The following is a 24,124-nucleotide window of genomic DNA, read 5'->3' on the forward strand; positions in this document are numbered from 1 at the left end:
TCACTTGCAAGTTCACGATGGCAGCCCCACCCTCAGGACCGAGCAACTCACGGCCGGACTCGCGTCGTCTCGCCGACTTTGCCGCCAAAGCAGCCGAAACCTTTGTCTCTGCCTACTACGCCGCGTCCGATTCACCACAACGCACCAACCTCGTCCCCACCTTGTATCTGCCCACCTCGTCGATCGTCTGGAATGGGACACCGGTGAGCGGACAGCAGGAGCTGACGGCGATGCTCAACAGCATGCCGGGCAGCAAGCATGAGGTGCAGGCGTTTGACTGTCATGCTCTTGGAGGAGCTGTAGACGGAGGTGAGTTTCGTTGCATTCCCCGACTTCCCTTGGCAGCCTCACATGGTCGCAGATGTAGCAAGACGGCTCGAAGCCTGCAACGGTGGAGAAAGTACCATCTTGCAGTCTGCGTAAGAAGAGGCGAGATCGAGCAAAGTCCCCCCGCCCCATCGGTCGAGCACGTTTGCGGCATACTGCAGTGGACGACGGCGATGACATCGAGGTTTTGCGAGCGGACGCTTTTCATAAGGGTTCGATACCTTCCTTCTCAAAGCTCAAATCGCGTATCGAGTAGTATATGAAGCATACACACCCACTTCCCCCCTTTCCTTTCCCCGCAAGCTCCTCGTACTGACCCTCACTTTTTCCTGCCACAGCTTCGTTCACACCCCCATCAATAACGCTCTCCGTCTCGGGCACAGTCTCGCATCACACGCCCGAATCCTCCTCCGCCCTCCACCCATCCACCTCTGCACCCAAATCAGCCACATCCTCGACCCACGGTGTCAACCGCAACCGGACCAACTTTGACCCGGATGCGCCGATCACGAGCCACCCACGGGCGTTCTCGCAGAACTTTGTACTGGTCAACACGGATGGCGAGGGCGGCGTGGCGTGCAGTAGCAATGTCGGCAAGGAGGGAAGTGTCACCTTGACGGGCAAGTATGTTGTTCAGGCCGACAGCTTTCGCTTTGTCGGGTAACGGCAATCAACAGCAGGTTCAGTTCAAGAGACGATCAAACTTGAGACTGTGGCACACTTCGAAAGCAGGAGATCCACTGGGTATATTGAGATTCTAAAAGTCGGTCCGACCAAAGTGAGAGGAGAAATCATATGCGTCTCCCATCTCCTCGTCCATCACTGTATCCTGCTTCAACGGGGGCAAGCGCTCGCTGTGGGTGCGGACAAAGCTCTTGCTCCTTCCCGCGGGCAGGCCCAGGGTTGTCGGTTCGGGAGCGAACGGGCTGGTGGAGAGCATAGATGTAGCCGAACTGGTGGACGAACTGAAGCTCAACTTGGGTAGACCTTTGATCCTTCTCTCCCCATCCTCATGCATGGGATGTTCCTCTTCCTGGTCCGATTCGGACAGGCGTCTGCTGCGTTTCTGCACCGCCCCCTCGAGCACAGCTTGGTCTGCGGCCGGTGGGCACCTCATACCGTCGAATGTGGGTGCGGTGGTAGGGGCGGTAGCGACGCGACTCCAGCCACGTCGGCTGTTTGTCACGTTGCGCAACACATCTCGTTCGCTCACGAACCCGCTTCCCGTATGACATGTGGAAGTTCGGGAATAGCCTTGGTTGACAGTCGCTCGTATCCTCCAACCTAGGTTTGCCAATTGGGTGCGCGTCCCTTCATCCACCACCTCCTCCCTCCCCACCTGCTTCTCCGTTGATCGGCAAGCGAAGCTCGTTGACGAGGCCGCGGCAAACGGGTCTAGGCCGGACACCTGGGAGTGGGAGCACGAGGCGAACCCATCGACGCCCGAGACACTGTGGTGCGAAGTTGAAGAGGATGACGACGACGGGCGCGATTCCGACAGCGCAAATGCAACCGGTCGATCGCCAAAATGCTTCTTGTAGGCGGAAGTGTAGTTCGAGCTGCTACCGGCGGCTGTGATGGGCGTGTTGTAGGCCATCTTTGAAATGTGATGGGTGTGCTAAGGCTGGGTCAGAGGGTCCGAGTGCGGTCCGATGAAAGGGTGCTCGGGATGGATGATGGACGATGCTGCGTGTCCGATCGCAGATGACGCCGTGTGAGCCAGAGGATGGCGCCGTGTAGCTGGATGTATGCCTGGCAAAAGATTGGTGAGGACGACGCAGATGATCCCTGAGCTGGCGAGGAGACGCTAGCTATATCGGTGGATGTATGCGCAGCGAGCGGGATGCGTGGGCGAGCCGTGAATGACTCTGGCTCGATGGGTATGAGTGCGACTGACAAGGGTGGCGAAGCGAGATGAAGTCCGGACAAGATGGTAGCAGACCGAGATGAAGTTCTCCCTGCTTCTGTCTCGATCCGTGGTGGGACAGGCCTCGTCGATGCGCAATGATGCCTCCAAGTGGGCTCTCCTACAAGTTTTGGCGGGGGTCGGTCGAAAAATCTACGCGTCCCACACGGTCAATTTACGCGTCGACGCGCCCGCGGCCCGATGTACGCGTGCCTCTCTCGCCGCAAACGAACCCCCGTCGAGCTGGCGAACATCGGGGATCTGACAGCCCCGCGAGCGCATCATCTCATTCTTCACTGTCTGCCCGGCGCATGCTGATCATGGCTGCTCGTCATCGCCGACTCACCTAGGTTGAATCTCGGAATGGCGTGGTTGAGAAACGCCAAGCGTCGCGTATGCGGAAAGCGGAGCGCGGCGCTGCGCTACCGAGGCTGCCCATCGAGTTCTGGCAGTCGAGGGGCACTCTGGATTTGGCACTTGTACTAAGCCGCCACGTCCGGAAACTCGTAGCTTTGCACTCCTCAGATACATCAACCACATTCCATCAACACAGCGCTTCCAATACAAGACATTGCCTTTCGCGAAAACAGGTCATACTGGGGGAAAACCACGGAGGTTGTGACGAGCACCCCAGCAAGAGATCGTCGTGTGTGTGGTGAGAGTTGCGAGCGCTGTAATATGGGTCTATGTCCAACTCAAGCCGACTTGGCAAAGTAATCGACGACTGCCTGAGGCCTATACTCGTCCGAGGGCAGGGCGTCCATCTTGGGCACGTAAACATCGCCCTTCTGAACAAAGAACTTCGGAGACCACGAGGTTCCGTTCTCCTCCCTCTCCTTGGCCAGACCACGCTGCTTCTCCTCGATCGCACTCTTGCTCTCAGTAGCCTTGTCGAGATTCTTCTCCTTGATTCCCTCGGTGACCTTGCTCCAGAGCTTGCGGGATTCGTTGTCCTCCTGTTGGTCTTCGGGCAGGACTTCCTTCTGAACGATCGTCGCTTTGTGTGCGTCGAACAGCACCTCGGTCTTACCCGAGCTGGAGGATTTGTAGTCCATCGAGTCGGACCACTTGCCGCTGATCTCACCGACCGTCTTGCCCCCCTTGGTGACCTTACCACCGATGGCGTTGTACGTGCCGGTGAAGTAGCCCTTGGTCTTGAACTCGACATCGCACGAGAGGTCGTTAGCCTCGTTGCGGATCTTGCTCGTGTCGCCCAGCTCGAGCACCATGCGCCCGAACATGATGCCGCGCGCGTACATGTTGGGCATCGAAATGTGGTACTCGCCATCGTCCTGCTTGTCGAGCAGCACAACACGGGACTCGCCGCCCATGATGGTCGCCGCCGAGTTGCCGAGGAACTTGGACTTGGGCTTGAGCTCGCCGTAGATCAAGAGGTTGTTCTCGGGCGAGACGTAGTAGTACGCGCTGATGGGCGGGTGGTGCGACACCTGTTCGGCAATGTAGAATGCCTTGGTGCCGTCCTGGTAGTTGTACGAGCAGCGGAAGAACTCGCCGAGGATGGGGTTGTACGGCTTCTTGACTCCCTTGGGCTTGATGTGCCAGCCCGAAAGGTAGTAGCGTGTGATGTGGAGGAATCGCTCTTCGGGTGAGTCGATCTTGCCAACGCCAAAGATGAGGTCGGGATGTGACATGAAGTCGGTGATTCGCTCGAGCATGGAGCGTGGTTCGAGGACGAATGTGGGCAGTGTCACCTTGGAAAGGTCCATGCCTATGCGCAGCTGGCCGATGAGCGACATGAGAATGTTGCCCGACTCCTCGTCGAGCTCTTCGGTGTCATCGGCAGCAGCACCCTCGGGAGGGCGGTCCTCCTTGGAGGGTTTGACGTGCGATTTGGCGCCCGAGACGGCGCCACTGACGTGGTCGAGCAAGCCCATGATTGCGAACTAAGCAGCGTGATGAGGGCTTGGGTGAGGAACGGATCAAGCGGTTTGCGACTATGTTCCGAGGCGGCAGGAACGCAGCTAGAGAGCAGTCGATAGAAGATGTACTTTGAAGCTGTCCTGTCGTCGATGAGGCGCACCAGCTGTCGTTGGCGAGCTCGATCGATCGAGATAGCAAGGGTGTCGCACGTTCTGACTTGGCTGAGTCGGCGCACGATGCTTTGCAGACCGCGGTTGTCAGAATTGGGTGATCTTCTTCGCCAGCAGGACTATGCGAGAGACCTGGAGATGGGTCGACGTCGGCCCGTCTGCGTGTAGAGCAAGTTGCACCTCGTTCAGACTGAACCCGAAGTAGGCGTAAAGTGGGCTTGATCGAAGATATGAAGCCGTTGAATTGGATGATCCTTGAGCTGGACAGCAAAAGGCAGTCAAAATGAGAAGAGAACCGAAGTAGCTCAGCTGTCAAGGTTGATGATGATGGTGTGGAGGAGAATGATGATGACGAGCAACGCCAAACCACGCAGGAAAATTGACGTTCAAAGGGACAGACAAAAGGGAGAGCGGGCGGGCGAGCGTGACAAGGGTGAGTGTGTGACAGGAGGCACCAGAACACAGGGCCAGATCGAGGCTGTCAGATGCTTTCCATCTGCATTTCCATCCGCTCTTTTTTCTCCGCCTGCAGACAGCGACTCGGTGGCCTTCCCCGCTCTCTGGCTGGATGACGATCTTGGACTTGAAGGGCGCAGTGCACGGTGCCTCTGTGCCTGCTGGAACCAATTTCCCGTCCTTTTTTGTGATTTTGGCCTCATCTGGAAGTGGAGAATTTCTTTCGAGATGGTCAAGGCGTAACTTAGCACAGCATAGCAGAGCAAACAGGCGCAGCAAGCGATGACGACAAAGCCCCCCTCACGCGGAAGGGGCATTCCGCCTGCAGAGCCTTGATCGCCTTTTTTGGCCCGCGTGTCTCTTGCGAAGCGAGCACAGCGCCCTCTCTTTGCCTCCTTTCACGCATGCAAAATCAGATCTCCGCCTCTGGTTGACAGCTAGCCCGATCTACCAAGGGCCGAGCTTGGCTGTCGATCACATCCACCGTGCTGCCAGTCGCTGATGCCGAGACTCAAGGTGTTGGCTGAGCAGAGTAATCTCTGCTTCCGGCCCCTGGTTGATTTTCTGGTCTCGGTCTATACAATGTCAGCGTCGTCTGTCCGAGCATTTGGCGGGTGAGCGCCCATCGGGTGACACGCTGGCAGCCGTTGCTATTTTCGGCCTTGCCTGGACTTGCCCACGCGAGCAGGCCGATTCACAATTCCTCCCTCAGGACGGCCCTGTAGCTCTCAACGTGCACAGAGAAGCACTAGCAGCAAATATCAACTGTAGATCAAGATGAAAGCATGCCATCTAGGCACGCCATAAGCTTTTTTGAGATTGAACCACGAGACATGATTGACGGGGAACATCGAGGGTTGAATGCAATGAGTTGAGAGTTGTCTGACTTGAGAATGAGGCCGAGAAGGAGAGCCATGAGAAGGCACGACGGGATGACAGGACGACCAGCAGAGATCTTCCGTGACAGAGAGGGAGTCGTGTCGCCGAGAAGGGACAGGAAGGCCACGAGCGTTGGAATGCAAATATGTGCCGAGACAAGAGCAGAGTCAAAGATGAGAGAAATGAAGAACAAGCATGAATCGGTGGGGAGTTGATGCGAGAGATGATGATGCCGATGTCCGATGCAAGATCAGACGAAAAAGTGCGTGTAGATGCGACTCGTAGGAGCCACCGCCATCTCTTCCATCTTGTACGTGTTGAGCTCCTCCTTGATGCGCTGCGCCAACAGCGGCGTGAGGCGATTGCACGTCGCCTGCTCTCCGCGTCGGTCGTAGACGGTAGCAGGCCATGTCGAGTGGAAGATGAGGTCGTCGGCGAACGAGAGCTTCTTCTTGGCCTGCGTAGGCGCCGTCACCGACCGTTGCGGCATAAAGTCGGACGAGGGATCCATCATCAAGGACAGCGTCGGCATCGACGAGTTCGAGTGGTGTCCCAGCACGCCGCCAGCATGTTGGATCGAGCCAGGCGAGGCAGAACGCGCCGGACCATCGGCACCTGAACGAGAGCCAGGGCGTGAAGAAGCGGGCGACTCAGGCTTGGCGCCAACACCGTCCAGACGCTCGACGCCAGCCGTGCTGCTCGAAATGTGCGTCATGGTGCTCGAGGGCTGCAGCGTCGTCGGCGAAGCGGCCAGCGGGGCGTCGTACGAGTTGGCGCGGATACGACCAGCAAACGGCTTCTCGAATCCGCCAGCGAGCGAGAGATCCGGGGTCGAAGCCGTTTTCTTGAGGATGCTCCTAGGGTTCTTGAACTGCGCGGCACTGGCACGCGACCTCTCGATGCCCTCTCCCCAATGACGGAGACTGTCGGTCTCAAATTCGTCACCCGAGTCTTCGCCGCCGAGACCGCCAGCGGCCGGCATGTGCGGAGGCTCGAGCAGCTCGCTGTCGAACGAGGCATCGAAGCCTCCGTCTCCATCGTACGGCATGGCGATCTGGGGTGGCGCAGCAGAGACGAGCGGGTCCGCGTTCTGCTGACCTGTGGAAGCATCGACATAGTGCTCCGGCTCGGCGTACGTGGTCTCGAGACCGGAGGGCGCATCGGAAGTGATGGAGCTGATGCTGCCACCGCCACTGCTGCCAAACTTCTTGCGCCAGCCTCGCTTCGACTTGAGCCTCTCCTTCTCCTTTTCGATCATCTTTTGACGGTTCTCGCCTGCCTCACGTGCTCGCGCTTCGGCCTCTTGACGTTCCCGAGCGGCGCGTGCTTCGGCCTCGGCCTGCGCCTGCATCTGAAGCTGATGCTGACGGACGTAGGAAGCAGCCGGCGTCATGCCAGTGTCGTTGGAACGAGCGCTCTCCAATTCGACGGTGGCGTGGGTGATCGAAGCGGAAGCAGGAGTGCCCTTCTTGGTCGACTTTTTGCTCTTGGTGTTGATGGCCGAATCATCCGAAGCGGTTGGCATGGCACCATACGAGTCGGCGTCCCGACCATCCTTGTCCTTGTTGAACATGTTGGTGAGGCCCATGAGCGAGTGGCGACGAGCAAGCTTGCCGAGGTTGCCTACCTTGCGCAGCATGACCGAAGCGCTCGAGACGGTGGACGAGATGGAGATGTTGTCGGTGGACGAGTTGAACTTGCGGTTGAAGATGCTTCGCTTGCCTTCGTTGTTGTTGGACAGAGGAGGGCGAGTGGTACGTCGCGAAGTGATGGAGGCGCCCGACGAACCCAGCGGAGCAGCGCCGTTGTCGGGCGTTCGTGGAGGCGAGGTGGAGCGGGTGGATCCGGTCGAGGCGTTGGTGTCTCCGGAAGAGTTGGGCAGTCCGCCCAGGTCACGGCCGTACACGCCGCCGTTCTGCGGACGTCTAGCAGCTGCAGCTGCCGAAGTGCCATGAGCGCTGCTATCTTGAATGTCGTTCATGTTGGAGAAAGACAAAGCTTTGCGCAGTTTGCTAGACAGACCCGACTTTTTGGCTGGTTTGGGAGCGTAGCCAGGCATGGGAGTGGATCGACCGCCGTTGACGCGATCGTCATCGCTACCACCGTACACAGCCTCTTCGTCGTCGTCCTTGGCTGCCTGTCTAGACAGAGGCGAAGGTTTCTTGGAAGAAGCGATGCTGGCGGGCTGACCACGCTGCGAAGTGTTGATAGATTGGAGGGACGCAGACGAGTCGGATCGCTGATGCACTGGGGCGCCTGCACCGTTGCCGACACTATTGGAAGCGGTAGCTGTCCTCGAAGAAGCGTCCGAGCCGATCGAAGACTGGCTGTTGGTCCGTGGCGGTGCGCCGCGCAGATGACTGAGACCGGCCTGAGACGAAGTCGAGGCAGGCACATTTTTGGAGGCATGGCCATTGGCAATACCAGGAGCCGAAGTCGAAGAAGGAAGCGCGCCGACGCCACGTTTGCGCTCAGCTGCAAGCATGGGCGAAGTCTCGCGCGAAGAGGACTGCGAAGCGGCGCTCGAGGTGCGATTACGTGGCGCAGCTGCGGGTGGTGCCATGGAGTTCGCAGCTGAAACGCTCGAAGGGAAATTCTGCGAGCCAGTCACACCCACGTCGGAAGTGCCGCGCTGTGTTCTGCGGTAAGGGTGGAATCCACCTGTGGGTGCGGAGGAGACCGAAGACGAAGCAGAGTGGCCCGATGCAGGCACCTGACCATACTGATTTGCGGTCACGGGCTGGCCATTGAGATTGCGCATCGAGTTGAACTGCGCCATGTTGCCTGCGTACGAGGCACCTGGAACTGGCGCCATACCTGGCCCAGACTGCTGCTGATCACGGCGGAACGTGTCGTTGTACGTGACGGGCTGAGGTCGTTGCGGCGTCGAGGAAGTGCGTCGACGGCTGTCTGCGCTTGTACCAATATCGCTGGCCGACGCTGCATGAGCCTGTTGCTGGTGTTGCTGTTGCTGCTGCTGGCTGTAAAAGTGCTGCGCTTGCAGCATTTGCTGGTATTGCATCCAAGCAAATTGATTTTGCTGCTGTTGCTGCTGCTGCTGTTGGTGGTGTTGTTGGGCGTTCATGTGGGGATAGTAACCGGGCGTCGATTGGCCAAACGGTTGGGTCTGGAATTGACTGCCGAACATGAGTAGCAAAGCGTGGAGCTAGGGGCCGATGGGGCGAAGGCGACGGTCGAAGCGAGATCGGGATTCGTAAGGGAGGGGAGCCGGGCCGAAGGAGAGGAATGCGAATCAAGTCAATTCGAGCTCGATCGCAGCGTCTGCGCGAGGGTCAATGCTGTTGGAGCTGACCCACAAGAGCAGGTGCTGAAGCAAGATGTTTCCGAAGATCACGCTGTGGTCGATGGAGTGTCGTAGGCTTCGCTGATGGAAAGAAGAGAAGACAAACGCCTTGGCGTGCGCCTGGGTGATGTGGTGGCGCGAGTGAACCTTAGACTGAGACCGAATGCATTCAGACCGTCGTCTGCGGTGATGGCAGGAAATGGAAACTTGGTATCCGGCCGTGGACGTTCAGATGCCAAGCGCGACTTGCGAATCGATCGATGACGAGGGTGAAGGTGGTCACGAGAGTCCGAAGCAAGTTGGCGGAGGCAGCAAACGATCGTTGCGCAACGAGGATATCGGGGGGGTGTATGCAAGAGAGGAGCCAGAATGGACGAGATGGATCCAAGCCAGACGTGTGTTGGCGGTATAGAATGCGCAGCGATCACTTGACTGGATAGCCAGGACCGGTGTCGAGGGTGAGAAGAGGCGCCCCGAGAGACTGTTGTGCAGGTGATGACCACAGAGCAAAAGGGCTGCCGGCGCACGCAAAGAGCTCTCTTGTGACGCAGGTGGAAGAGAAAGGAAGAGGTGGACCGATTGATGCAGAGAAAAGACAAGATGAAGAAGGGAGAATCGATGCCGGCAAGGTAAGGGAAGAAGTGACGATGTGGGAAAAGGAGAGGAGGATCGTGACCGAGTTGAGGGAGAACAACAGCCAGAGCCAGAGCCAGGCTTGTGGGATTGAGTGACCGAGAGGAAGGGATTGCGGAGGCGAAAGAAGAAGCGTAGGCCACTGTGCGACTCTTGTGTGCGAGTGGAAGCGCTGCGTGTGTGTGATTTGAGTGGGTGTGGGATGTGGGATGTGGGATGTGTGACCTTGTGGGTTGGCTGGGTGTGTGTGTGTGTTTCTTGCAGCGAGGCGAGTTGGATGCAATTTTCGAGATGGCTAGCCAGTCACATTCAGTCAGGGCAGTGGGGCTTCAACAGGAACCACTTCTGCCGCCGAGAGAGAGGGGCAGTCAATGCTTGGGCTCTCAAGCCCCGACCAGATGCAACATCGAATCCTGACAGGCGACCGCAGCAGCTGCTGCTTCGGCTGCTGCTGCAAAAGGGCGACGGAACAGATCTCCGTGAGCGAGAAAGGCGACTGAAACGAGCGTCTAAAAGAGAGACAAAGTGCGTGGCGGGTGGCTGAGAGAGAAATTTGGGCTGGGTGATCAGGGGCCCTCACTGACGCCAGGCTGTGCTGTGCTGCCTGTTGGGCTGCACCCTTGAATTCCAATTTGAGCGAAAAGATGCCGAATAAAAAACTGACACAGCGCAGTCACACAAGACCACGCTGTGCTGCAATGGGTTGTACAGAAGCATATGAACTTCAGTCTGACCTGGCATCGACGCCGACGAGGTCGAGAGTCTGAGAAGAGAGTGTTCAGATGAAGTTCGCAACGGGCGAGAGAGAGTGACTAGATGCCGATCCCGATGAAGCCAAGAGCCTCGAGATCACGGCCCTTCACGAAGGAGCGCGTCGCTTGTCTCAAAGTGTTGGTCTCCTTTGTGAACAAAAGCGTTACGCCCGTGTGCCAGTGCCGTTCGATCAGCCTTCTGACAGCCGAAAGGGTTTTCTCGAACTAGCTAAATTTGAACAAAAGGGCGTAAGCGAGACTCAAGCCAAGCTCTGTGGGTTCGGGGTCGAAATAGATTGAAGTGGGCATGCGAGCCCAGGGAAAAAATCGCGCAGCTGCTCTCTCTCCCTGTGTCCAGCCCGCATGCACGAACTGCGCTTCGCCCTGAAGGCGCATGTGCTTTTCGGCTCATCAGCAAGCGTTCTGCTCACGGTCTTGGCGGTCCAGTTGGGTAAGCTCGGACGACCTTGCCCGCTTTCTGTTCCGACAGAAGGAAGCCAAGGCGGAAAGAGCGTGGGCCGACGGAAACATCTCGCTAGTGGATTTTCAGATCGACAGCGGCTTGTGTGAGTGAGCCAGGCGATCGGAGCCTTTTTGCTGTCAGCGAGATTGGATTCCAAAAGAGGCGAATTCGTGGCTGACAAGCTCTCTGAGACGGTGGGCGGGCAAGCGAGAGCTACATCAACTCGCATGAAAAGCGACTAAGCTCTTGCCGCTGGGTCCACATATCAAATGTGCGGATTCTTCTCTCTTGCCTGTGTCTGTACCGTATCTGTGCGTGGCCGCTGAGTGAAAGCCGATGCCTAGCTTGACGTCGAGATCACCCCGAGAGACACGCTCACGCCAGCCACGACATGCTTGAATGGACGGCGTTGACGCACAAGGTTATGCTTGCGCCCGACACTCAGGCTCTCAGATCGCGCATCTTGCCGATCCGAGACCCCCTATGCGTTTGCTTACGATCAAGCCTCAAGCTTCAGACATATCGTCGTGGCGTCGCTGATGGCAAGGAGGTGGTCCTGTCGCACACTCTTGCGTCGATCCAAGGTCGCGATCGGATCAAAGTAAGCCTGCAGGTACAAGCGAGCCATAGAGCTGTGTTTCAGTGTTTGATTTCCGTCTGCACCTTTTCGTGCTCCGACGTCAGCAGTACCGGTGAAAAGGACCACATCATCCATAACTCGCCTTTCATAGTGTCCCGTGTGAGAAGAGAGAGGAGGATCGCACGTGGAAGACTGGACAAGGTTGACGCATGGCATCGGAGCTTGCGTGCCGTGTCTTCGTCTCACATGCAAACCTAGCGTCGTACCGTGCGTGTGGGCCTGGGCGTCGAATCAGATCGCACAGCGAGCAACGCCCTCAAAGCGGGCAGGCGTACAGGTGGTCGCCGCTGATGCGGTGCGGGCCATTGTCGACAAGACTGTGTCAGCGTGTGTGGGATTCCGTCAACCGCAGGTCGGCGTCACCCCGAACATGAAAAGGGGGGTTTGGTTCCCACGCCTCGTCGTTTGCGTCTCAACAACAGACGGGACGGTCCCAGCGATACGCCGCTTCAATTGTCCGCCTTCAGGACGTTTCTGTCATTTCAACCGCAAGGCGCCGGCGTATTGGAGGCAGTCGCCGGGAAGAAGAGGTTGAAAGCTCTTCCTTCGCCCTCGGCAATCAACCGAACACAATTCGCCGGCTCTTCCTACCTCGCATGTACCTCGTTTACAAGACGTCAGTTTCAGTGTTGTTCTCGCTAAGCTCATCCGTATCATCGTTCGATGTCTACGAGATCGATGGACATGACGAGCATGACGCTTTGTAAGAGGTCCGTGTGTTTTGTTCGTCCTCGGTCACCCACAAGGTGCAAATTTTGTGGCCTCTTTTTCTTTCCCTGATTTACAAATGAGGTTTTCCGTATCTCGATCTGCAAATCATCTTGATACTCACATCGGTACGGCCTGGCCTGACAATGCTCACCTCGCAGCCATCGACGGATACTCTCGGACACAAGAAGCAAATGGAGAAACGGTAGTTTGCATCGTGTGATAGCAACACTTTGTGACAGTGACTGAGCCGTCTTCTTTTTCGACGACGACACCTCACTTCTTCGCATCGTCATCGACTTTGGCGGGTGAGTCCTCGTTGATCTCCCCTTCCTCCTCCTCAGCGCCGTCATCATTCGCAGCAGCGGCCTTGCTGCTGTCGGCTGCCGTGCTTGCTTCCGCCGAGGCTGGAGCGGGTGCCGGAGTCGACTTGGCCTCAGCCTCAGGAGCTTTTGAGGGGGCATCTGCGGCAGGCGATGGCTCCTTGGTGACGGTAGCGGCTTCCGTGATCGTCTTGGGCGCTGCCGGCGCGTCCTCTTCCATCGGCTGCGAGACGCTCTCTGGCACCTTCTCGGTGACCTTAGGTGAAGCCGCCTTGGCCGGCGGAGTGACTGCTGCGGGCTCCTTTCGACCTTCCGAGCCTTGCCTTGCGGCGGGAGCCTCCGTCTCCGTAGGCGCCGCAACACCATTCGACCCTGCGTTGACAGGGTCGACTGCCTCGCCCGCAGCGGCGCTTCCACTCTTGACCCGCTTGTACGAGTCTTCCAGTCCGCTGGCGCTCTTGTCCTCCTCGCTGTAGGGTCGCTTGCCCAAAGAGCTTTCGGTGCGCTTGTCAGGGCTGGAGGCTCGGTCGGCAGCCGCAGCAGGAGGAGCGGGCGCTACCAGTGTCGCCGCCGCCGACGCGGAAGCGGCACCAGCAAGCCCCATCAGCGCATCAGCAGCTCCTTCGTCATAGTCCTCGTCGACCATGCGCGAAGATGGGGCCCGGGCGGCCAGTGGCTCGTTGCTGCCATCCGAGCTGGCTGGCGAAGCGTCGCGCTGTGCTCGAGCGCCTCCAGCTGGCGAACCGGGTCTCGAGGTAATCTCGCGCAGCGAAGCGGCGCCGCCTCTCTTGCCGGCGGCGACAGCTGAAGAGACAGCAGGGGAAGCACCAGGACCGCTCTTGCCATTCTTGCTTGCAGTGCTGGCTTTGGAGGACCAGGGCGAGCTGGCTCGCGAGCCGCCGGTCGTCTTGCCCTTCTTGCCGGCAGCCGAGGGAGCTGGCGAAGGGGGCGCAGGTGCGGCCTCGAGCTCGTCCTTGGCCTTGGGGCCTCGACGCGCCTTGTTGGCAGGTCCTCCTGCACCACGACCGTCAGCACCGTCGTGCACGGAGGGAGGACCCTGATCACCCGCTCGTGCCCGCTCCCAGTCCGGCGTAGGGCCGCGAAGACCGGGTGGCGGCGGACCTCGAGCAGAAGCAGCGCCCATGATGGGACCGTCGTGACCATCTCCGTAGCCATCGTAACGACCCTCGCCTGCTTGGTGAGGAGGAGGAGGAAGGTGACCCCGTTCATGCTCAAAGTGGTGCGGCGGAGGTCCTCGTTCGTCAGGTCGCATGCCAGGAGGAGGAGGTCCTCGCTCGTAGCCGCCTCGGGGACCACCGGGACCGGCGCTGGGATGTCCATTGTTGTGGTACTCGCGAGGCTCGTCACGTCCGTAGACGGGAGGGCGTCCGAAGGCAGGCGAAGCTGCGTTGCTGCCTCCGTGCTGAGATCGTGCGTAGGCTGGATCGTTCTTGGGAGTGATGCGCCCGCTGGCAGGGTAGCCACGAGCCGCCTGCTCGCGTTCTCGTTCGCGCTCCCATTCCATCTCACGCTCGCGTTCGCTCATGGGTCCACCCATGGGTCGGCCGTAGTGATCCAAGGGGGGTGGAGGTCCACCCGGGCCACCAGCTGCAAGAGGAGGTGGGCCGCGGAAGTCACTCCCGTGATGAGGAGGACCGTGTCCATCGTGCATGTCTGCACGCAGAGGCAGTGGCGGTGAACGACGCGGTGGCGATCCCATCCTTCTTCCATAAGGGTCCACGCGAGGCGGGCCTGGCGAAGGACCGCGTGAGTGCGGGAAGCCACCACGACCGAGCTGCTCGGGTCCGCCGGGACCACCTCCCATCATCGGAGCCAGAGCGCCGGGAGGAGGGCCACGCGATCCCCTCTCGTCTGCACCAGGTGGGCCGGCGCCTCGGAAGGGCGGGGGCGAACGAGGTTGGCCTAGGTAGCCGGGACCGGGCAAGTCGCGTTCGGACATATCGCCGCGTGCTCCTCCTGTGCCGGCAAGCTGAGGACCGCCAAGGGGAGGCGGGTAGGAAGGGCCAGGTCCACCACCGATCTGAGTGGGAGGACCAGGGGCCATGCCATTGTTGTTGGCGTAGGCGGTCGGGTGCACATCTTGAGGAACGGGCGCTTCAGGAAGCTCGCCGCCCTTAGCCTCGGCGTTGCGGAGAAGCTGCAAGCGTTGCACGATTTGCGGGTTGTCCGGGTCAAGGTCGGCAGCACGCTCGTAGGCGTGGATGGCGTCGCTGATCTGATTGTTGCATGCCTCGTACAGACTGCCGAGGTCGAACCAGACTTCTGAGATGTACGGGTTGAGGCGGATGGCGCGCGAGTACGCATCGAGAGCATCGCGGTACTGGTTGATCTGATAGTAGAGCACGCCGATGGAGCACCAAAAGGTCGGGTTCTTTCCGTCGCGATAGACAGCCTGCTGATAGGCCTCGTAGGCCTTGTTGTAGTTCTGGCCCGCCATGTAAGCACGTCCCAGCAAGTACCAGCTCTGTGCGTCGTTGGGGTCGGATTCGAGACTCTTTGTGAGGAATTGAATAGCTCGCTCCTGGTTGTTGAAGCCGGCATTGGAGAGATGGTAGAGCCAACCAAGCTGCTGAAGCACCTTGGCGTGGTTGGGGTTCTCTGCGAGGACGCGCTCGTAGGCTTCCTTTGCGGCGTTGAACTCCTGCTGCTGCTCGTAGACGTGACCGATCTGGAACCAAATGTCGATCTCGGTGAGCGGGCGTGGCGGGTTGTCGAGGATGTAGCGGAAGCACTCGAGACTGGCGGGGAACTTGTTCTGCTGCTTGTATATGATGCCGAGACGGAAGTAGATCTCGTTTGCCTTTTCGTAGTTGGGATCCATTCGGACGACGCTGGCAAACGCCTCCTCTGCATGCTCGAGGCTGCCGTATCGGTCATAAAGAATGCCGATACCGTACCAGAGCTTGGGTTCTTTTGGGTTGGGGAGGTGGTAGAGAGCTTGCTGGTAGGCGGTGTAGGCGCGCTGCAGATCATCCATCATCAAGTAGCAGTGACCCATCGAGCCCCAGGTATCGCCGTTCTCGGGGACGATGTTGAGAACGCGCTGAAAGTAGTCGACGGCCTTTTCGAAGTTGTCCAAGGTACGATGCACACCGGCGATGGCGCTGAGAGCAGGAACCGAGTATGGATTGTGTCGAAGAGCGGCCTCGTAGGCAGAGAGAGCGCGATCGTAGTCCTCCATGGTCTCTGCTGCCGATCCGACCGAGACCCAAGCGGCTTCGTTGGCCAGCGACAGTTTCTGCACAGCTGGGGAAGATGAAGCAGCAGGACCGGCGGGACCCCCTGCGGCATCCATGATACGACTCTGAGCTGACGAAGATCGAGGAATGTGCGGAGGAGGCGGCGGAGGACCACCGCCCGGACCATCCGCCATGACCATACGAGGAGGCGGTGCACCGTGTGCCGAGGGTGGACCGTTGACGCCATTCATAGCATGCGGCGGCAGTCCAGGCGGAGGCGGCATGGACTGGGCATAGGACGGATTGGGGTGATGCATGGGACCGTTGCCTGGACCGGGTGGCATTCCAGGGCCACCTTGCGGTGGCAGAAGGTCTCTTCCGCCTGCATGTGGATGATGCGATGGATGCACGCTGTGTCGAGCCGAGGGCGGCATTTTGATACAAGCCACGTCAAAGAGCTGAGCGCAGCGTGAGAGCTATGTCGCAGCACCGAAAGAGAAAAGAGCGCGATTGAAGCTGAGAAGTCGAAACGAGTCGGAACAGCCGTCGGATCAACCTTGACTTCCGAGTGACTCTCTTGCGGAGAAAGACGAAGCAAGTCACCAGATCCGAGTCGGATCAGCCGATCAAGATCGCGGATGATGTCCCGACCAAGTGTTACTAAGTCGTAAGATGACCTGTGACCCTAAGGAACGTGACCGAAACCACCCAAGAGACCGATGATCGCGAGGCTTGACCACCACCTACGTCGCGAGGCCGGATCCAAAGACGCGCTTCGAGTTGATGGCTTCACGGTGAAGGGGGCGGGCCTTCCGACGGATGGTGCCCTGTGAGCGATCGCGAGGGTGAAGGACGAGACTTGTAGAGCGAGCCAAGACCGACGAGTGAAGAGTTCGTGAGTCGTGGATGGATGGCGGAAAGCAAAGGAGCGCGACGACGACGACAAAAGCACGAGATGAAAGCGGTCAAAAGCAGAAGAAAATGCAACACGGCCACAGCACGAAGCGAGCGCTTGAGCGCGTTTGGAATAGGCAGCTGCCCTGAGCGAGGAAGACGGCGGAATTTAATTACGAAAAAAAAAAGAAAAAGAAAAAAGGCACTGTGAGGCGGGAAATGGAAGAGAGATTGGAGCTCAGTCGAGGAGGCCAGGCAAGGCCATCAAACCAACGTGGAAGGGAGTACTGTAGAGGAGGCTCGAGCGAGGGAGCAACCGAAGGTCAGATCGACTCTGGCTGCGCAGCCGCATGGCGTAGTCCATTCGAGCGGTTTTGATTGATTGATTGATTGATTGTTGGTCGCATGCCGCATGCCCTGCAGCGTGACCTGGGCCCGGGACCAGCGATGACAGCTTTCCATGCAGTCCATTCGAGAGTGCTTCCGAGACTGTCGCTTCCCTTCGCTTCCGGCCAGTCAAAAACAGAAGGGCTGGTAGGGGGTTTTTTTTTTGTTTAAACAAAAAAAAAAGCCTGGATTGCAGGGTAGGCCGGTGATCGCAGTTACTGTATCCATCCAGAGGGAAAGAATTAGACTTTGGCAAGCAAATGCAAAGAGAGCAGCTGTCTGTTCGTCTGGAGCGGACGACCAAAAAGCGAAGCGAAGTCGTGCTTCGAGCTCCGACTCATGGAACCAGGATCAAGGCTGCGCTCCCGCCAGAAGGCCTCACCAACACCGCGGATCCATGCTCGACGCTTTGAGCGGGTCATCGCGACGAGGTGCGGTGAGCTAAACTCAATCAACATTACCCTTGCGAGTCCAATTTAGGCGTCGTCGACTTGCAGCGACTCTCGCTTCCACGTCTGGCGTATTTTGCAATGGCCTAGAAACATGCTCGTGTGGTGTGCTGCTTGCTTGATGCACCGGCGAAACAAGATCAGTCGCCTCGACTGGCGACACGCATGCATCACATGCGCGGTGGCTTGCTTCTGTCCGGACAGGCTCAATTAAGTTAAGTTGGCGATGAGCAGTGGATCAGGAAGAGTTGTAAAGAGCAACATCCTCTTCTTAACGCAGGCGCGAACGGCGTTGCTGCCGACAACCAGGCCCGTCCGTGCTTGCCTGCACAAGCCTCGGTCTCATTCAAAGATCATCGATGTCCTGCAGCAGCTCCGAAAAGCTACAGGCTGCTCTAGAACAATGTGGTGCAGTCCTGTGAAGGGATCAATCTATGCACACGTCGTGGCGCTGCAAAAATGCCCGGCTGCATCTGGAGGGCTCGTCGGTCAACCAAGAGCTTGGATTCTGAGCTAGAGTACAAGGGCGAAAGCGTGCATTCTTCGGGAGTCGACTTGGCGTTGGCTGATGCCCCACTCACTCTCGAATCGGGATCGGGCGCACTCTGCCCAGACACGCGCCCTTTCATCGCAGTATAGCAGACGACATCCACTCTGAATTCGCTGCACCAGACCTCTGCGAGCGCAGCCCAAGGGGCACTTTTAAGCTCATCCACGCCTAAGTCAATCGGCTTGTATCACCAAAGAGAAGGTGTCTTGTCGTTGGTCTAGAAGTACATGGTAGGGAGGTGGTTCTATTGTAGGGAGGGCTGGTCCTTCAAGGATCGAGCAGCTCCTCGACGTTCGACCAGTACTTGCCATCCATCAACTTTTCGATCTCCTCCTTGGTCAGCCACTGGAACTCCTCGGCTTGACGTTCCGCACCTTTCGTCAACTCTGCATTGCCGGCCAGCACGTGTCCTCGCAGGAAGTACGTCTTCTCGTCCGCGCCCTCTGCCGGCTTGTACAGACCAATGGGAAGATTCGACACCAGCCAGATGTCCATCTTGTTACCCAAAATCTCTGTCACAGATGCTGGAGCGACGTCATGCAGGTTCTCGCGCTTGGTGTTGACGAGTGCTTTTGCTGGGAACTGCCAGGAAGCGGCGCCCTTGCTCGATTTTTGCTTCACGACAAGGTAGAGTGTGCGGTCGAGCTTCCTTTCGAGACTGCGCACATCGTTCTTGCTGTCAGCTTCGGTGGTTCTTGGCAGAGGTCGGCTCTCTGCTTCGCCCTCCACAGAGGATGACGAGGGAGCGGGTGCAGGCGCCGTCTCCTTGGCCTTGCCAGCTTTCCCTTTCGATGACGATCCTGATGCAGCGCCGGCGATGGCAGAGAAGCCGTGCGAAGAGCTGGCCTGATCCTCCTCGAAGCGCTTTTCGGCAGCGGAGCCTTTCTTGAAGTAGAAGTCTTTCGGGAAGGGCTGCTGCAAAGCCTCCGAGAGCTGACGGTTGTAGTCGTGGTATGCCTTTTCGAACTTAGTGGGCTCGCGAAGGATGACAGCCGGTCTTGAGAGAATGAGCGAGCTGATGATCCTGGTCGATGAAGAGGATGCGCCTGCGGTCTCTGTTGTTGTCGAAGCTGACGAGGTCGATGCTGCACCCGGCGTGGCATAGCTTGTGGAAGCATGCAAAAGACGTTTCGCAGATGCTTGCGACTGCAGCAACCGCAAGCGCGGAGCAGCCGATCTTGTTGCCGACATGATCTCGGGCAACTGTTGCAATGCTGTGACTAGGGTATGGCTTGTCGTCGTGGTTTGATGGTCGAAAGCTGGCAGGATCAGGAAGATCTTCTTGAATCTCGAAAAAAAGGGCCTTTCTTCCTGCTCGAGTGACCTTGGCGTGCGGCTGACGAAAAATATCGTACGAAATTGACCCCTGCCCTAGACTGACAGGGTCTAACAAAATCCAGTAATTCGCAACGTGCAGCTCAACTCTTTGCCTCTGAATCGATCACAAATTTCTGGCGTAGCGAAGTGGCAGAGCACAGGCGACAGTGGAGGCTTGCGGTGAAATTTGAATGAGCGCGGGCCACCTTGAGAGCCGCCAAAATGTGTGTGTGATTTCTGGGAAGCAAGCGAAGCGAATGACGCTCTGTGAGGCAGGAAAGGGGCACACAGCAGCAGCAGCAGCAGCACAAACGAGCTTGGCACTCGCACCTTATCGACACCGACCCTCACTATCACACAACATCCTCTGCTTCTCGCTCCGCATTATAGATCCTTTCCTTACAGCAGCAACCTCACCTGCACCGCACACCACAAGCTAGGCTCATACCAAACGGCTTCCGAGGTTCAGCTGCCACCTTAGCCAGCAGGGCATCACAGCGACCATGTCATCGTCTTCCAGCTCCCAGCAGAAGGACCAGCAGGACAACAAAAAGTCGCAGCAGGACGGAAAGAAGCAAGATGGCAAGCAGCAGGACAAGGATGGAAAGAGCAAACCGAGAGAGAGCGTCGAGAGACCTCCGCTCGTCTACCTCACGAACAAGTGGATTCAGGAGCTGACACAGCGCATCCGAGCTCGACCTATCCCATGGGAAGGCTACCACCGCGCCGACCTGCTCAGCGCCGAGGAGCTCAAGATGATCAAGAGCGTCGACGCCATTGTCGTGGGTCAGGATCGATCTAAGCTCAACCCTCTCTTGGACGAGCAAGGCCAAGACTATGTCTCTCTATACCTGCGTCTGCTGTCCAAGCTCAGCCGCACCGATACCCTCCAGCAGATCCTCGTTCTCATCGACGACATGCTCTCGGATCGCGATGATCGTCTCGAGCTGTTCCTGTCGCTCAACGGTCAAGAGGAGCAGGATGGAATCGGCTTCCCATGGAGGCCCTTCGTGAAGCTGCTTGATGTGCCGGACGACTTTGTGCAAATGAAGTCGGCGCAGTTCCTCACATTACTCCTCGTCTTCTCCGCATCACACCTCGAGCAGCCCAAGCCGCCTTCGTCGGTTCTGCCTCGTCTTTTGACGTTCCTGTCTTCGCTCCTGCGTGGCGCCAGCCAGAAGCCCAGCTCCAACTCGTCGGGGCGCGGTGCCAATGCCTCTCCCGCCGCACGACGAACCTCGCCCGACTTTGCGGAAGGCAACGGACCCGAAATCGCACTTGTCTTGCTGGAATCCCTCCTTCGCACGCAAAAGTACCGCGAGGAAGCCTGGGAGATCGACGTCGCCAAGATGGGTCAAGCGCAATCTTCCACTGGCAAAGGCAAATCCTCCAAGAAGAACGATGATGACGATAGCGACGGCGACAATGACGACCAAGAGCAGCAGCACGAGGACGTCGATCGAGGCTTCCTCTCCGAACTCGCATACATCTTGCGGCTCAGCAACGCCCCTGCTGGCGGTCCTTCCTTTTTGAGCTCCAACTCGCCAGCCGGCTCCGGTTCCGCCACCCCTTCTCGCCAGACCACCAGCAGCAACGCAAGCACGCTCGTCGTCGGCGCCAACAACGGCACCAACACCACGCGCGCCGGTACGCAGCTGGTCTACCAGGTCGTTCTCTGCCTGTGGCTGCTCAGCTTCAACGCCGACATTGCGGCTGAGCTCAACGTCAAGCTCGGGCTGATCCCGATCCTGGTCGATGTGGCGCGCAATGCGGTCAAGGAGAAGGTGACGCGTGTGACGGTAGCCACGTTCCGCAACTTGCTCGCCAAAGCACCCGATGCCAATGCACCCGTGATGCTGGGGAGCAAGTGTTTGACCTTGACCGAGAATTTGCAGTCGCGCAAGTGGTCGGATGACGAGATCAACGAAGACCTCGAGTTCCTCAAAACCGAACTCAGCGAGCGACTCAAGACCATGACGACGTGGGACGAGTACCTGTCGGAACTCCAGTCCGGACAGCTTACGTTCGAATCGCCCTGTCACGAGATGGACGAGTTCTGGAAGGAGAACGCGCCCAAATTTGTCGATGAAGACGGAAAAGTGTTGAAGCAGCTGGTGAAGGTGCTCAAGGAGAGCGAGGATGCTACGACGCTCAGTGTGGCCTGTTCGGACGTGGGCAAGTTCGTCCACTTTTTCGAGCAGGGCAAGAAACGCGTGGGGGAGCTGGGCGCCAAGACGAGGATCATGGAGTTGATGGGACACGACGATGCTAATGTCAAGTACTATGCGCTGCATACGGTGGGTAAGCTGGTCAGTGCTAGCTGGAGGTAGACTGTTTTGTTCATTCGCTGTTGGTTTCGTTGCAATCAGATGAAATTTCATGCCGGACAGCGAGGTTTATATGAGCAGTGGCGAGTCGATCACTGAGAACCCGACCGCGACACCGCCCTCATCACTCTCCCTACCCTTGGTTCTGAGCAAATACCCTCCGGACCTGTGATGATGCACCTTGACCTTTTCAGCCCCGTTCTCGAACAGCACCGCACCATACACGCCCAGCTCCGAAACCGTATCTTTGGCCAACACCGCGCCTGCCCTCGCATCCTTGGTCGCTGCCTTGACCAAATAGTTCCCCAACCCAGCAGGTGGCTTGATCAAACTCATCAAGATATACGCCTGTCTCTTCGCCACTGCACCCTTTTCCCCTTCTCCCGCTTCCAGCTGTGCGAGGAACCCGGGGATGTCTTCGCGATACACGTTGTTTCCGCCACCCTCGCGTTGGGGCTTGAGCACGAAGTTCTGTGGTTCTGTTTGTGCGAGTTCGTACCCCTTCTGCCCGAGAGGCGAGGTGTCGAGTGGATAGAGGTCCGAGAATGTCTCTCTCATCTCGTTGACCTTGTTCTCCATGCCGATGGTCGAAAGGAGAGGTTCGAGTCGATCCGGCTCAGCTAGGACCTGTTGGACCTTCTTGGCCCCCGCCAGTTGGACGGCGATCGAGGGGCACTTGATGGCGCGACTTCGCTCGAGCTGCTTCCTCGTCTCCCAATCTTTCGCGCTTGCGTAGTCCGAAGGGCCGTAGCCGGCGCGGTAGTAGACGACGCTGATCTCGATTTCGCCCAGCACGGGGTGGGCGAGCAACAGCTTGCGATCTTGGCCAGTCAACGACATGCGTTGTGCGATCTCGGCAAAGGTTTGGCGAACGACGCGGATGCCCTGCGCCTGAAGCGCGTGCTCGAGCGGTCGTTGGTCGAATGCGTTTCGCTCGCCCTCTTGGACGACAAACAGCACGTATGCTTGCGCGGTTGCATTGTAGGCGGCGTGCGCTTTGGCCAGTCCCTCAATGAGCACCTCCTGCGCGGCGTTGAGGGGCAAGTTGTCCAAGCTCTTCAGCTGTTCGTGCGCCCCAAGATAGTCCGTAGTCGACGCCAAATGACGATGCAACCCATTCACCTTGGTACACAGCGCCCCGAAGCTCGCGCTGATCGTGTTGAACTCGACCTGTTTGAGCTCCAGTTCGCCGGATCGACTTCCCTTCTCCCCCTCGCTCGCGGCATCGTGGAGCAAATAATCGCTTCGAAACAGACCCAAGCTGAGCGGCTGGACCAAGTCATCTTTCACGGAGATGTAAATGTCCCAGAGCTGCTTCTGGAATTCGTCGACGTGAATGACAGATTGACCGATGACGCGTTGCAGAAAAGTGTGGTCGGACGAGACTTGAGCGTACAAGAGGTCGTATGCGGGCTGGATGGATTGGGCTCTGTCGAAGAGGGCGCGGGGGAAGGGCGAGGGGAGGAGGGAGAAGGGGGCGTGGATGGCGCTGTCGAGAGCGGGCGCGGTGGTGGGGGAGAGGGCGACGGGTCGGTAGACGATGCCGTGCGCGAGGGCGTAGTCGGTGGCTTGGTCGGAGAGGTACGACACCGCCTCGGAGGGCAGGCTGGGTGGCCACGATGGCAGAAGGGGTATCGACATTGTCGGCGAGTGGAGCTTGCCCAGGTGTGGTAGAAGCAGGAGAAGAGGTAGGAGGAGAAGCGAGAGAAGGATGAGCATGAGGGATTGGAAGTGACCCGTGCAGGACGATCGCGCCATCCGAGAAATCTTCTTGGTCTGGCTTATTTCCGACCAGGACCCTGAATTGCTAAAGTCACACGGATCATCCGTTCAACGCTTCCATCGTCACACTCATCCACCATCGGCTGGGCCGACTGACTCGCACACCACTCAGGAACAGCTTTGCCACCTCTCTCTGCAAGAAACGACGGCTTCTCACCCTCCGTACTGAGTCGAAGCGCTTCTTCCCACATTCCCCCGCGCAATCGCTGCCGAAGAATCTCTCCTCATTCAAGCTCGCACACCGGTCCACCCGCATCACACACGATGACCACCCACACCGTCTCGCAAGAAGTTGCCCCCACCACCAACACGATCAACGACCACCTCCGCACGGCAAACCAAACGACCTTCTCGCGCGACCTCGAATTCCTCTCCTCCCTCGCCAACCCGTACTACCTCAACCACCTCGCGCTCTCCGGGGTCCTCTCATCCCCATCGTTCCTGCGCTACCTGCGCTACCTCGACTACTTTCGACATCCACGCTACGTTCGGTACCTGCAGTATCCGCAGGCGTTGCACTTCCTAGATCTGCTGCAGAGGGAGGAGGAGTTCAGGATTGCCTGTCGTGACGCAGGATTTGTCGGTGAGGTCATGGCGAGGCAGGTGGGACATTGGGCGACGTGGAGGGATCCAGAGGGGCAAACAGGGGAGCAGGGGGAGGAAGGGCAGGCGTAAGATCATTGGCCGGGGTGCCTTCAATATACCCATTTCCGCATGTCCATCTCGCTGCGTCTTGAAGGAATGTCTCGACTCACACCCAGGACACACACATCAAA

General features: G+C 58.3%; 9 protein-coding genes across 9 annotated transcripts; 3 read left to right on the forward strand and 6 right to left on the reverse strand.

Annotated features, from left to right (window-relative positions):
- Positions 1–17: 17 nt before the first annotated feature.
- PSEUBRA_002053 (Nuclear pore RNA shuttling protein Mtr2) lies at positions 18–991 on the forward strand (the record flags this gene model as incomplete). Its single annotated transcript, XM_016435225.1, has 2 exons — positions 18–309; positions 666–991. 2 exons carry the CDS (start codon positions 18–20, stop codon positions 989–991), a joined length of 618 nt encoding a protein of 205 aa, XP_016293292.1.
- A 93-nt stretch (positions 992–1,084) lies between these two features.
- PSEUBRA_002054 (uncharacterized protein) lies at positions 1,085–1,924 on the reverse strand (the record flags this gene model as incomplete). The annotated part of the gene is made up of 1 exon (XM_059464770.1): positions 1,085–1,924. The coding sequence occupies one exon, from the start codon at positions 1,922–1,924 to the stop codon at positions 1,085–1,087; it is 840 nt and encodes a 279-aa protein (XP_059321230.1).
- A 1,004-nt stretch (positions 1,925–2,928) lies between these two features.
- Positions 2,929–4,128, reverse strand: PSEUBRA_002055 (Oxysterol-binding protein; the record flags this gene model as incomplete). The annotated part of the gene is made up of 1 exon (XM_016435244.1): positions 2,929–4,128. One exon carries the CDS (start codon positions 4,126–4,128, stop codon positions 2,929–2,931), a length of 1,200 nt encoding a protein of 399 aa, XP_016293293.1.
- A 1,741-nt stretch (positions 4,129–5,869) lies between these two features.
- On the reverse strand, positions 5,870–8,767 carry PSEUBRA_002056 (uncharacterized protein; the record flags this gene model as incomplete). The annotated part of the gene is made up of 1 exon (XM_016435243.2): positions 5,870–8,767. The coding sequence occupies one exon, from the start codon at positions 8,765–8,767 to the stop codon at positions 5,870–5,872; it is 2,898 nt and encodes a 965-aa protein (XP_016293294.2).
- Positions 8,768–12,395: 3,628 nt separating this feature from the next.
- Positions 12,396–16,076, reverse strand: PSEUBRA_002057 (Tetratricopeptide TPR1; the record flags this gene model as incomplete). Its single annotated transcript, XM_016435241.2, has 1 exon — positions 12,396–16,076. One exon carries the CDS (start codon positions 16,074–16,076, stop codon positions 12,396–12,398), a length of 3,681 nt encoding a protein of 1,226 aa, XP_016293295.2.
- Positions 16,077–18,189: 2,113 nt separating this feature from the next.
- On the reverse strand, positions 18,190–19,113 carry PSEUBRA_002058 (Ribosomal protein L46; the record flags this gene model as incomplete). The annotated part of the gene is made up of 1 exon (XM_016435236.1): positions 18,190–19,113. One exon carries the CDS (start codon positions 19,111–19,113, stop codon positions 18,190–18,192), a length of 924 nt encoding a protein of 307 aa, XP_016293296.1.
- Positions 19,114–19,742: 629 nt separating this feature from the next.
- Positions 19,743–21,569, forward strand: PSEUBRA_002059 (ATPase, V1 complex, subunit H; the record flags this gene model as incomplete). The annotated part of the gene is made up of 1 exon (XM_016435221.1): positions 19,743–21,569. The coding sequence occupies one exon, from the start codon at positions 19,743–19,745 to the stop codon at positions 21,567–21,569; it is 1,827 nt and encodes a 608-aa protein (XP_016293297.1).
- Positions 21,570–21,635: 66 nt separating this feature from the next.
- On the reverse strand, positions 21,636–23,207 carry PSEUBRA_002060 (Glutathione synthase, substrate-binding, eukaryotic; the record flags this gene model as incomplete). Its single annotated transcript, XM_016435239.1, has 1 exon — positions 21,636–23,207. One exon carries the CDS (start codon positions 23,205–23,207, stop codon positions 21,636–21,638), a length of 1,572 nt encoding a protein of 523 aa, XP_016293298.1.
- A 405-nt stretch (positions 23,208–23,612) lies between these two features.
- PSEUBRA_002061 (Mediator complex, subunit Med31) lies at positions 23,613–24,023 on the forward strand (the record flags this gene model as incomplete). Its single annotated transcript, XM_016435224.1, has 1 exon — positions 23,613–24,023. One exon carries the CDS (start codon positions 23,613–23,615, stop codon positions 24,021–24,023), a length of 411 nt encoding a protein of 136 aa, XP_016293299.1.
- Between the last annotated feature and the right edge of the window lie 101 nt (positions 24,024–24,124).

Source organism: Kalmanozyma brasiliensis (genome assembly GCF_000497045.1).
Source record: "Kalmanozyma brasiliensis GHG001 unplaced genomic scaffold PSEUBRA_SCAF17, whole genome shotgun sequence".
In the NCBI taxonomy this organism is placed as follows: Eukaryota; Fungi; Basidiomycota; class Ustilaginomycetes; order Ustilaginales; genus Kalmanozyma; species Kalmanozyma brasiliensis.